General features: G+C 39.4%; 1 protein-coding gene across 1 annotated transcript in view; it reads right to left on the bottom strand.

Annotated features, from left to right (window-relative positions):
- Positions 1-847: 847 nt before the first annotated feature.
- LOC146450490 (galectin-3-binding protein A-like) overlaps positions 848-13,809 on the bottom strand; it is a 35,914-nt gene continuing 22,952 nt past the window's right edge. The window contains exons 4-5 of the mRNA XM_085100352.1: positions 2,700-2,730; positions 848-1,375 (exon numbers count right to left, since the gene is read on the bottom strand). Coding sequence (XP_084956478.1) covers positions 900-1,375; positions 2,700-2,730 — 507 coding nt within the window. The 3' untranslated portion in view covers positions 848-899. The remainder of the gene's footprint in view (positions 1,376-2,699; positions 2,731-13,809) is intronic.

The raw sequence follows: 13,809 nt of genomic DNA, 5'->3' as shown, positions 1-13,809 counted from the left end.
AAATAATCGAATTGTTTCAGTATAAATCTACCAGTCGGTCAAAACTAACCAAGTAAATTATCTATCTCCTCATCGCAGACACTTCGAAAACGCGACGAAGCGGCCGCCATTTTGTTGAAAAACGCTACTCACTATCTATCACCGAATAGATAGCGATCGAGTAGCGTAGCCAATCAGAGAACGGCATTCGTGATAGAACACTAGTAGATTTATACTAACACGTAATAGGAGCGTTTATGTCAATGTGTAAATGTTCAGCAGAGAGAAGAAAGGCTTTGAAATAGCCATGGTAACCTCCAGGGCAGATGGCCCAGTTGTTCAAAGCCCGATTAAGCTAACCCTAGATTAACGAGAACTTTGGTTCGAGTTTAATTACTAAACAATAAAGATTTTTTCAAGAAGATTTTTGTCCCTCAGTTTTGACATTGAATTTTTTTTACCAGTAGCTTAAAATTAGATTTTAAAAATATTTTTAACGAGCAAGCTGGAAACCTCGGTTAACTTAAATCGGGGATTAGCGTTAAACGGCTTTCGAACAGATGTTTTTGCTGGTTTCCGGCCGCCATGTTGGTGTCCCATACTAAACTCTGTAATTTTTGCGCGGTACATTTTCTCGAATAAGTCGATTGTGAGATATCGCACAACCCTGTGGCTTTCACACGTTGTTTATGTATCACCCGTCTACAACAAAGCAATTTCTTGACTTTATCTATTGAATGGTTGAGGATTTTATTTTTTTACTTGCGTGACGATGTGTGAGGTGAAAACCACCAATACAAAACAAGGTATGGCGATTTGCCAAATTGAAGCTGTATTATCTCTGAAAAATGCAAGGTTACGCCCAGTTTTCATTTTGGATACCAAGAACACTTGCTGATTTCTGCTTTTTCCGCAGAGTCTTAAACCGCGCAAGATATCTGTATCAGAGTAGGCACCACCCATAGGAAATCCGAGTACTTCGAGATGCGCAGAACGTATGCGCAGTAGGAAAAGTAAGCACCGTCCTTAGACAGTCTATAAAGTTGTACTATCGTCATTGCCTTACTTAAATTTCTTGAGCACTTCACTGATGCATCGTCGCGATGACCACAATTCTCATTACCCCATCCTCTGTGCTGACATTCCGTAATAGAGCTTTCATTACCCACGCATTGCACATCATCCAGCCATATGGGGCCACTTCCTTCACCATAATGGGCATCATGTGGAGCACTGACGGCCTGATGAAACCCAAGCTCCCGACAAACAACTTGCGCGTCATTAATGTCCCAATAATGGTCACAAACAGTTCCCCAGCTGCCATTGTGAAATATCTCTACTCTGCCCTCTACTTCCCAGTTTCCACCAACTAATCTCAGAGGATTTTCTGAATTCGCTGCGAAAGTTAATAAATTATTAATTTATAATTAATAAAAATATATCTATTCTTCTTTTAAATAATGGGATGCTATAATATTGGTTTTACTAGATAAAGAAAATCTCGTCGTTGTTTTGTAGGAATGATAAAATAAGAAAAGAATAAAATGATGTACATACGTAATTTTATTACGCTTAAAAAGTACTGATTACGTAACTAAACGTAAATCTGTAAAACCCACAAGGCTGGAGAGAGCATTGTTATAAGCTAAATAAGCTGGAGACGTTTTGTTGTTACGTATAAATAGGATTCTGAAAAGTCGATCAGTGTTAAAAAGACCTTGCCTTTTCAATCGGTTCACTTTACGTAATCGTGTTATGTTAAATGCATAAATAATTTTATTTAGCCTTCCTGAAGTGTAGTTAATCCAGTTAGAGCATTTTAAAGACGATCTTGTTATCCCAGCTGCATTCTGGCTTGTAATATTTGTCGGTCAGTCTCACAAACTACATGGTCCGAGGATGGACATCTTAATACTTCAATTCTTTAATGGCGGTTTTTAACTTTAATTTGTAAATCATAATACATAATTTTTTGTAGTTCAGTAAAGATCTTCGATGGGACACTTTTTAAGCAGGTTTTGAGTTGCATTCGTTTATATAAAAATAATACTTTACATTTGAATGCGTCTTTTTAAAATTTATAAATGGAGAGTTAATGTAAACATATAATTGCGGTTAAACATAGAATATATCTTTGATAGATATGGGCTTTATCTTGACGTTTGCAGGACATACATTTGCTCTAGTGTTGTACATGGGTTTTTTCTCCCTATTGAATTAAGAAATTAAATGACATCAAACAGAAACAATAAAAAAAATATTATACATAACATATACTGGATGAAAACAAAACTTTTTACAGGATTGCAAAGGAACCTTCCTAGCAGGTTTGGACAACACTCATTGGATCTGTACCCAAATCAAAGCCATAGAAAAACAATATGGGATAAAATGTTTATTTGAAACTAAATTGCAAATTTATTTGCAAATTCATGACCTTATTCTGATTCCAATTTTTTTTTTCACTCTAGAAAAACACGACATGCCTCCTTTTATCCCCTTTCGAATCAAGTCCAATTCGGACCATCTTCGCCCCTGTCATCGCTGTATTTTTGGAATTTTTCAATCAATTTACTATTTTTTGTTTTCATATAGCTACTGTCAGGTAAAGGATTTCATTTCAAATAGTCAGGAATTCAGCGTTACAAGCATAGCAAATACAATATCTCCCAAGTCCCCCTTCCCATATGACAAAAATTCAAGATCAAAAATTAACTTACCACTGACCATGATCATCAAACTTGTACATGTCTGTCAACAGAAATAAAAAGGGTCAAAAAATTTTACATCATCATTTAAGGGCATAAGTAGTATTTACCTTGCACACCTTGTCATATTTTTTTCTCTTCTTTTCAATATAGCTAATCATGCATTTGTTAAGAGTTAGTAGATTGCTGGAGAACCATTTTAATACTGTTTCCAAGCCTGCATTGATATGATGTTGAAGATCAGTAAGGTTTTTAGATGAATAGTAGATTACGGTATCGTCGGCATAAAGAACAATATCACTTTCTAAATGACAATTCGGAAGATCATTCACATAAATAAAAAAAAGTAGCGGACCGAGGATACTGCCTTGGGGTACCCCAACGGGCATTTTAGTAGCTGAGGAGTGGGCATCTCCAACTGTCGTGATTTGTGTCCTATTTGTGAGTTAAGATTCAAACCACTGGGTGGTGGAGGTGGTAAGGCCAATGTTCGTCAGCTTCTGCAGTAATAGTTGATGATCCACCATGTCCAAGGCCTTAGATAGGTCCAGAAATCAGCATCTGTAAACCTACCAGCGTCCATATTCTGGAGGATATTGTCTGTGAAATGAGCCAAAACTGTCCCCGTTGATAGCCTCGGTCTGAACCCAGACTGTTCGCATGTAATGATTCCATTGTCCGTGAGAAAAGCGTATAGTTGTATGCGTACACAGGCGGCCCAAGCGCGAAATAAGAGGAACAAGAAGCTGTTTCCAGCTCATACTCGGGCCATATTTGACTGTGTGGTGCGTATAGCCTACAATCTATTAACAGTGATAACCTCCAGCATCGCCAATTCCCCCAAATAGATAGCCTGCGAGCAAGCTCTCTTGGGGGTGGATCCCCTTTCCCCCTCCCGACCCCCACCCCCAAGAGAGCTTGCTCGCAGCCTACCAAATAGATAGATACAGAGATATGGTGAGGCAATTCGTAACCACCAGATAGAATTGCATTTCTTGCAGTCAGAATGAAATACATGGAAAACGACATTTGTCATACGAATGCTTTTTATAATCCCCGGGCTTTAATCCTTACGTTTTCACCTTTCGTTTAGAGACAGAAACCATTTGTACGGTCTATATGTATGTGACGCCGGGTCAATGACGGATCGTAATTTTCAGTATGATCTAGATCCGGGGGGTACTCCCTTATGTGACCTTTAATGGGGACGTGCGGCCCGATAGGGTATGGTTTTCAGGGTGTTTTGTCTTGAACGGGGTGTCTATTTCATCACCATCTGTCTTAAACAGGGTATCCCTTCATGACCTAATGGCTTAAACAGATTGTGATTGCCAATGCATTAAAATGCAGTAAGAAACTAGTGTATTCTTATTTCATTCTAGTCTTAAACAGGGTGTGATTTTGGGTTAAATGTCTTAGAAAGGGCCTGAAAATTTTAAATTCTGTCTTAAACGGGATAGGGAAATCGGAGAATTGTGTCTTAAACAGGGCAGGGTTTGAACGCCTGGGCCGCACCTCCCTACCCAAGCATCTGTTGAGTCCCCCCCCCCCCCCCAAGGATCTAGAGTAACGTTACGCATCACGCGTACGTTTATATCCTTGTACGGTTTTCAATGTTTCCCTGTTTATATTTCTAAATGAAATTCAGGGGAAAGCATTTGTTATTCACCTTTCATTTGAAGACAGAAACCGTTTCTTTATTGATTGTTTTTCTATAGTAAACGTGAGCCATCTTTATCTATCTTGGCCCGCGAGGTCATAGACTGATTTAGTTGCCAAATTTTCGGTTAAACAAAACTAACCTTGAGACACTCAGGTTAGCCTAAAAAACACTCCAGTTAGCCTAAAGAGCACTTAGGTTAGCTTAAATAGCTCCCCGGTTAGCTTAAAGATTAGCAGTTTATGTTGGGGTTGTTCATGCCCCGCATGCCTCGCATGTTTTGTTCATGCCTCGCGCGTCTGGCTCGCATATTGTAAACACTCCTCACGGTCCGAAAACAAAGAACGCGACCGAGAATTTAAAGAATTTGATAACACGACAGAAAACGTAACTCGTACCAGCCGAGTACAAAAAACGAGGCCGAGAACAATAACTCGTGGCCCGAAGTCTTATCTCTCGGCCCATCGCGACCCCAAAAAGAAAAAAGAATTTGATAATGCTACCGAAACCTTTACTCGGTCCGCCTTACGGCCCGAGTAATAAATGACACGTACGCGAACGTGACTCTTACCTTCGAGCGGTGTTGTGTTACAAAGATTCGATTTACAAAGGTTTGTATGGGAATTTTACGGGTTTGATTTAAATACCTAAAATTTAATGTTCTGTGAATAAAACCACCTTGCCTTGTATCCGTGTTGTACTCTTTGTTGTTTCCCGGCGTTTGAGGCCTGTTTGAAGCGTTTTCAGCGAGTTAGCGCTGGTGGTGGTGATCCACTAGTATTTTACTAGTGGATCATCACCACTTCGGGCCAGCTGTCTTAGTTCACAGAGAACGAAACTTCCGTAACAGGCCCAAAAACAAATTTATGAGGTAGACTGGAGTTTTCTGTGGACTTTGAGTAGATGTAAGCACCACAATACTTGAGCTTTTGCGCTAGTTTGGTCCCAACAGTTAAAAAATGGTTCGTTGAGAATCTTAGAAATAGATTTATTGTCACAGTATTGAACACCGTCTGCCTCGATGTAGGAGATGGGAGTATTTTCTCCGAGATGTGATGTCATTAAGAGTTTTCCACAATGCATTTGGATTGGATTTGTTTTTGGTAATAAGTCTAGAATAGTATTCCGATTTACACCTCTTTATCTCCCTGTTTATGTAGTTCCTTATTTCCCTGTTGCGCGACCAATGATGGGCAGACTTTGATTTTAGGGCTTTACGGTGGTAAAAATCTTGTTGGTGCATAGCCTCAGATAGCCTCGCGTTCAACCATAGAGAAAGGACTCCTTTAATTCTTGAATTTCAATTCGAAGCGTGACCATCAGTTACATGAGTAAAAAGCTTGTTCCAACTGTCGATCGCCGAGTCAATGTCCTCTTTGTTAAGTGCTTGGTCTCAGTCGATATCTCTTAAGTCTTTAAGAAATTCCTGCTTTGTATAGCGCTTGTACATGTATGACCGGTGTTTGATGGTCTTTTCGGGTGCAAGATTTTTTAAAAACAGTCCATTTTTCCTATGACCTTGAAGTTATGAAGGGGCAAGGAGCGTGGATTTAGTGCCCCCCCCCCCCCCCCCACTCCCACTACCATCCCCCAGCCGGTTTAAGGACGAAAACAAAAAAGCCCAGTCTGAATGGGTTTTATGTGGTCCTGAATATTAAAGTCCAGTCGAGCCTTCCGTAGACGGACAACCTTGGGGCCAGAAAAAGTGTCCGTTTAAGAGAGGTGTCCGCTTATAGGAGGTTCAAAATGTAGTGTTTGTAAGTAGCTGAGAAAATGGCAAAGTGTCCGCTTACGAGAGGTGTCCGCCCACGGAAGGTGTCCGTTAGCGGAGGTTACACTGCAGCTTAAAAATAAAAATAAAAAAAAAAAACATTCTTCCAAAAGTTTACGTCAGCTCATTCTGAACGGATTTCATGTGGCCCTGAGTATTAAAGTAACTTTAAAAAACTACTAATCAATAAATGTTCTTCCAAAAGATTTTTGTCCGCCCAGTCTGAATGGGTTTAACGTGGCCCTGAACATGAAAGTAACTTATAACTACTAAGCAATAAATGTTCCTCTTAAAGATTTTTGACAGCCCAGTCCGGCTGAATGAGTTAATATGGCCCTGAATATTAATGTAGCTTGTAAAAGTACTAATCAACAAATGTTGTTCCAAAAGATTTGCTGTCAGTCCAGTCTGAATGAGTTAATGTGTCACTGAATATTAAAGTAGCTCAAAAATTATTTATCAATAATTTTTTTTTTAAATAATTTTGTCCTTTAATTTTTTACTTAGACTTTCTTTACCAGTATACATATAGCGCTGAAAATAGCTTGTTAAGACGTATTTAGAGGGGAAATGAAAGACTCGGTTATTTAGCGTCGATCGGCTCTGGAAAAACCTGGTAACGATGGCTAAATATAAGACGCTCTCAAATCTCTCAAACCCGCTACAAATTAAAGTAATGTTTATAACACGAGCAGCAGTGTTTTATCGGGATTTAAAACCACCAGGCGTAGCCAAGTGGGTTTAGACCCGATAAAACACGTGCTGTGAGTTTTTTGAACGGCTTCAAAAACATTCCTGGAAAAGCGCGTGTCAAGAGAGTTCATAACAACGATGCTTTCGTGAACGTTGGAAATTAGCGTACAACAAAAACATTAAACACCGCATACTAATTAGCAGGAGGTTTTATCGGGTTTTAAAACCACTGCAAGTGATGTTTTATCAACCATTTAACAGGTCAATGGGCTTATGAATTATTAATGAATTTTTGAATACATAGGAGTAGGCTTTAACACATTCTGCCGGCATGACTGAGCACAATAGTGAGGTAAAAAAATCGGTTATTATACCGGAATAGTAGTGAGGAAACTACCAGGTCTGTAACTACCTGACTAAGCGGTGAAATTTCGATTTCAATATGGCGTACTCTAGTTCGTCTTCCTTATTATCGATCGCTGATAACTCGTTTCATGCTAACCATGCCAGAGGTATGGAAGATGAAATCAAGGCATCGCTCATGCTTCAATATAACAAGCGTTAAAGAAATATATGTAACTGTAGATGGAATTAAATTCATGATTTTTTTGTGTAAGCATACTGTAGTGTAATAGTGACAACTTTCGTGCATAATAGTTGAAACAAGTATAAACATAATAATGAAAAAGAAATCGAGAATAATGTGTAAAACCCTACCCAGGAATAGCGCAGGTCTTCAAACCACATTTTAACTCTGAAAGACATACTCGTGCAAGATAAATTACAAAAGGACCGAAAGACAGGTAGAGTTGAGTGTGGCAGGCCACCGGGTGATGGCTCTTTCCAAGCCACAAACAGCTCTTTGAACAGTACAAAATATACTATACTTAGGATAACGGAACCATTTTGACTCAACACCTCCTCCCTGTTTATTTCCTTGAAAGCATTAAAAATTGAAACCGTTTGAAAGGGCGCTCACTGACCAACTTCATGAATTGCAAAAAGATGAAGGCGGGCTACGACCGCGTCAAAAATGACTTGCGTAAATAGGTCTTAATTATTTCCCTTGGGCTTGCAGTCTTTCTGCTTCTGATAAAGAAACAACTTTTTTCTTTCTATAATCTCGAACCTTTTCTTTTCACTATTATATAAATTAAGTTCTGACGTCTTCCCTCTTTAAATTCAAAAGCAAAGAAGCAACGAATGTACATGTTACCAATTTTATAAGGCTGTCAGTGCCTCGCGTTTTGCTTTGACAGTTCTTTTTCTGTCGATGCATACATGTGTTATGCTAACAGCTCATGGCGTTCTCAGTTTATGGCATGTTTCCATACATTTTAGTTGCATTTGTACTTTATCCTCATTGCATTCTTTTCGACTCCCTACATCAAAATTGTGCAAACGAATTTCATTGATAGTTCACTGGTCTTGGGCTCGAATCCCGCTCAAGCTTAGGGCTTTCTTTCCGCAACTGCAGAAGTTGCATCCATATCATTAAGTCATCTACAAAAATTTCAAATTTGTCCGAGCTTGGAGTCTGCATTCACCTACCTCAACTGTCAATCCTATCTAAAAATTTCACCGTTGTGCAAGTTTCTCAGCTAATTTCATTTTTCTAATCTCAATTGGGATTAGAAGACTTGGGATTAATTGACACGGCCCCAACCAATTACATGGGAGTAACGCTTGCATTATATTATTAAAAACAAATAAAGATAACAGGAGCACGAAGGAGAAGAAAGACGACAGCGGAGAACATTTTAAATTTACAACCGAATTTGTTGATAACTACCCAGTTTGGCACTTTTGTTTTGTAAAGTATGGAAGCTTTGGATTTTGAAAGCGGTTAGACGTTAGGAGGATGTTTGGCAAGAATGGCCAATCTTAAATTTGGCTGTACCTGGTTGATATTATTTAGCGAAAGATTTGACAGATGTCATAATGCAGGAACTCCCAGACACAATTGCCAAAATCTAACCAGTCGAGTGGTAAATGAGAACTCCATGTTTCCCTTAGGATGGTGTAAATCCTAGAGTAAGCACCCCCACTCCTACACACACATACACACTCACCCACCTGTTTGACTGAAATTTGAAATTTCCCCCGCCCCTCCCTCCAAGGTTGAGTATAGCTTTATATTTGAACGGATTTGTAATGCTTTATTTGTACACCGATAATTTAGCGCCAAAGTTTAACTGCTCTTACCTATCTATCGAAAAAATTACAAGCTCAGTGCGACTGAATTAAGGGACTGAGCACAACCAATGGACGCAATGGGGGGACTCACTTTTGTAACTCTACAAAAACATTAATTTAAAGTCTCCAAAGACGAACACGTGGGATTTTTTTTCCGTTTAGAGATGAATGTTATTATCTCATTTTTTAAAACGGTCCCACACAATCAGTGATGCATTTGAACTTGTTTGCAAGTGGCCTTTTTTTAAACAGACGAATCCTCACCACCTCTCCCCCCGATCTCATCCAATTGTCTTTTTCAGCAACAAAGTGAGCAACAAGGAAGACTATAATTCAGAAGGTTCAATGTGTTGCACACCTGTACAATGTAACAGAAGTAGTTTCCATTGGTTTTCGCAAGTCCGAAGGTATCCGTGCTGTTACCTGGTGACAGCGCAAACGAAGTTTGAATGATGTCAGACAAAGGGAAGGTTACTAGGCAGCAGTAGACTGGAAGACAGGCTGGCGTCAGACGCAACTCATTATTATTCATAGAGGACTGAACGTGTTTATTCATCCAGGGGTGAAAAATGTTTAAAGGCTGGTTTCCATATGATCGCGGATCGCAGATCGCCATTATGTCTGCGATCGTCTGCGATCATATGGAAACCAGCCTTTAGATAGAACATGGTTCTATCTTCTGCGATCGTCTGCAATCGCGATCGCAGGATCGCAGACGATCGCAGAAGTAGTTTCCATATGATCGCAGACGATCGCAGACCTTATTGCGATCTGCGATCTGCGATCCGCGATCATATGGAAACCAGCCTTAAGAATTGGTTCATGCTTAGCGTACGTATATCGAGTTATGGATGCACGCGGGAAGTTTGGAGAGCACGAGAGAAGCGTAAGAGTTGCTCGAGGCGTAGCCGAGAGCAACTCTAGCTTCTTGAGTGCTGTTCAAACTTCCCAAGAGTGTCCATAACTTGATATACGCACAGCTAAAAGCATGAACCAATTCTTTCATAACATAGTGAAAATAAAGTAAATGATTCCTGGAAAACAGGTTTTGTTCCCAATTAATTACAAAATTCTCTGTACAAAAAAAAAGGGTGAAAATGGTTTCTCATATCGGTTTAATCTTAACGTTTCATTAAACTTCAAGCTCTTATAAATATACATTTTTTATGGTGTTGTCTCTCTGTAAAAGTTTTTTCAATAACACAGCGCGCGCATGCTTCCACCATCTGACTTGCACACGTCGTCAGATGGACGCACGGCCGTGCGTATGTTGAGAAATGTACTATGATGACGCCAATAGGAATTAGATTAGGATGCACGCGCGCTATGTTATAATTAGTATTGGTGAAACATGTCCAAATCGTGATTAAAATGAACCACAGGAGGATGCACAAGTGACAAGACAGATTCGCCGAGGGAGATTAAACAACCAAACTCAGCGCGAGCAGCAAAGAAGAAGGAGACATCAGGAAATCTCAGAGCAATTAAAGACAAAAGACAACATCACTTCGAATCAGCTGTCCAACCAGCCCTAGTTTCGTGAGGTTTTGCGGGTCAAGTATTTTTTATTTATATATATAAAATAATATCAATCCGTCTAAAAGGTGGGCGGTAGAACTCCAGTCGCCTTAGCCTGCGAACAGCAGACGTATTTCCGGTTGTACCTCCGAAAAATAACGTCTGCGATCTCGAACTCCGAAACGATTTCGGTGACGTCATTTCTTTTCTTCTTTACTCGACCAATGAAATTGAGTGGTAGAAAGATGTTATTGATAACGCGCGCGGAATCGCGAGGACCGACAACTGTTTCAGAAGCGGCATAAGTAGCTATGAGTGCGGAAACGCCGAAAAAAGTTACCTCGGCCGAAGGAGATTTTTTTTTGTGTAAGGATAGAATTCTCAGTCTGAAGGAGAAAGTGAAGGTCTTTGGCAAGAGTGACTGGAGATTGGTGCGTTAATTCATCGCTCAATTGGAGTCGATTTGTCTGTTTACGTCGGCAGCGAGAGCCTTGTGATATGTCGCTTGTGTTATAACATGTTGAATGCCTACAGCAAAGGCCTTAAAAAAAATCAACCCGATCGTCGATGGTATCAAGTAGAAATTTGAAAATAACGGACCTCTCCGTATCAAAAGATTATCGAAAGATTTAACAAAACCGACTCAAAAATTAAAACCGAACCTCGGGCTTCAAACGGACTTTATAAGACCAGGACAATGGCGACAACACGGTAAATGATGTTTTCCGATGTTGATTTGCTTTTAACAAATAGTTTAAGTGATGATTTGAACCAGAATTCTGTAACTTCTGTAATTTTCCTCGCAAACGTGCCCGAATTTGCTGCGAGTGATCGCTTTGAACAAACACGGAGCGTCTTCAAATTTTACATGCGTGTTTGTACGCACGCAAAAAAACTGAAAGGTTTTTGCCTCTAATAGCAAATGTATTGTTTATTTCAATAAAATGTTTTGTTGGAAAAGCTTTTTGTTGATTTTTGTGTCTTTGTGAATTCATATATGCGCTTGAGAAGCGACAGATGCGTAATCAAGGACAATTTGCATAGGCGGGTTGAAATCAACATGCCGTGAATTTTAGCAATTTTTGCGTTCAAGTGTGTTTTTCGGCAAATGATATATAGGTTACCTATATTTTTTTTTTTTACGTCAGAAAACGTTTGTTTAATCATTCCAGTTTAATATGCAGTTAATTTTGGAAGCTAACAATATTTATTTATCTACTGCGCATTTTACTGAGTGAGTTAAACCGCTCTCCCCATCTTCCGCCATTTTGTTTTTCTCGCGGACATCGAGATCCCCACGTAAAGCCCACGTGTGTTAGCTCCACAAACAGAAGAGCCGTATTCTGATTGGTGAAGAACTATTGACGTCACGGAAATCATTTCGGAGCTCGAGATCGCAGACGTTATATTTCGGAGGTACGACCGGAAATACGTCTGCTGTTCGCAGGCTAAACTAGCCTAGGAGACTGACATTAAACGCTCATTTAGCTTGTGTTACCCATATTACAGGGGTGATTTACGATGAGAAATGAGAATATCAGCTGATCGATTGCATTTGGTTAGTGAAGTATACCAAGAGAGGATGAAGGTGAGAGAGGTAATCCCCCACATAGGCCCTATTCCCATCGTAATCCCTCTGAAGTTATTTTTAGATCTTCCGCGAGATCCAATGTCCCAAGAGGGTTAGGTGATAGCCAATCATATATCCTGAATTTTACCCATGTTGACAGCTGAGCCGATTCCCACGCAATGCTACGCGTCTTTCGCAAATTTATCTAAAAGCAAAATGGGGGGAACATGCATACAGAAAGCGGTGCCTTCATATGTTTTGTGGACGAATGCGAGTTTAAAGTGGTTGTATTTGGACAACGCAGATTGGAAAAGAATCGCTCCGGCATGATTTGTTTTAGAGCCCGGCTGTGCGGAAATTATGCAAGAATATTACATACAATTAGCTGACGAATATTAAAATCGTGACTGAACAAACAAATGCAAACATCTCAACCTAGGCACGAATTTCGATATTTTTATCGCAGTGAGTACAAAATCCCTACAGTCATTAAAATCTACGTTTTATTTACTTTCTAATCACGTATGTAGTTAAGAGATTCGTTTGGAAGAAACGCAAGAACAAATCTTTTTTCATGCAAGAGTATTACATTTAGCTGTCGAAACATTGAAACCCGCGATTGAACAGACGAGTATAAACATCACAACCTCCGGCAAGAATTTTGATATTTTTATCTCAGTGAGTTCAAAATCCCTTTGGTCATTGAAATCTGCATGCCATTAGCTTTCTAATTACGCATGTAGCTAAGAGATTCGTTGCAAGAAACGCGAGAAACAAATCTTTTTTTCATGCAGGCGTGTTACATTTTAATAGCTGTCGAAACATTGAAAGCCTCGATTGAACAGACGAGTATAAACATCACAACCTCCGGCAAGAATTTTGATATTTTTATCGCAGTGAGTACAAAATTCCTTCAGTCATTGAAATCTACGTTCTATTTACTTTTAAATTACGTTTGTAGTTAAGAGATTCGTAGTAAGAAACACGAGAAATGAATCTTTTTTCATGCACGAGTGTTACATTTAGCTGTCAAAACCGCGATTGAACAGACGAGTATACACATCACAACCTCGGCACGAATTTTAATATTTTTATCCCACTGAGTTCAAATCCCTTTGGTCATTGAAATCTACATTCTATTGGCTTTCTAATCACGCAAGTAGCCAAGAGATTCTTTAAAGGAAAGGCGAGAAACAAATCTTAGCTTTATTATGCAAGAGTGTTACATTATATTTGAATTGAAGCCGCGATTGAACAGACGAGTATAAATATCCCAACCGCGGCACGAAAATTTTGATATTTTTGTCACAGTGAGTTTAAAATCTCTTCGGACATTCAAATCTACATTCTATTAGCTTTCAAATCACATGTATTTCTTAAAGATCCGTTGGAAGTAACGCGAGAAACAATTTTTTTTTATGGAAGTGTATGATTGAGATTACATGTAGCCGCTGTAAAATTAAAAACGGCGAAAGACACGTAACGCGCGAGGTAACATTATCCGCGAGAAAATCGATACCTTCTAAAAATAACTTCAGAGGGATTACGATGGGAATAGGGCCTATATGGGGGATTACCTCTCTTACCTTCATCCTCTCTTGAGTATACCAGAAGTCATAACGAATTTTTTTTTTTTCACTTTTTACATATTTTTTCCTATGTTTAAGAGTGCAGCTGTGGTATTTGTCCGGCGGAAAAACGCAATTAGATGCTG

Source organism: Pavona decussata, unplaced genomic scaffold (genome assembly GCF_977016875.1).
Source record: "Pavona decussata unplaced genomic scaffold, jaPavDecu1.1 SCAFFOLD_460, whole genome shotgun sequence".
Lineage (NCBI taxonomy): Eukaryota > Metazoa > Cnidaria > Anthozoa > Scleractinia > Agariciidae > Pavona > Pavona decussata.
Note: the sequence above shows the minus strand (reverse complement) of the source record. Positions and strands in the feature narration are given on the sequence as shown.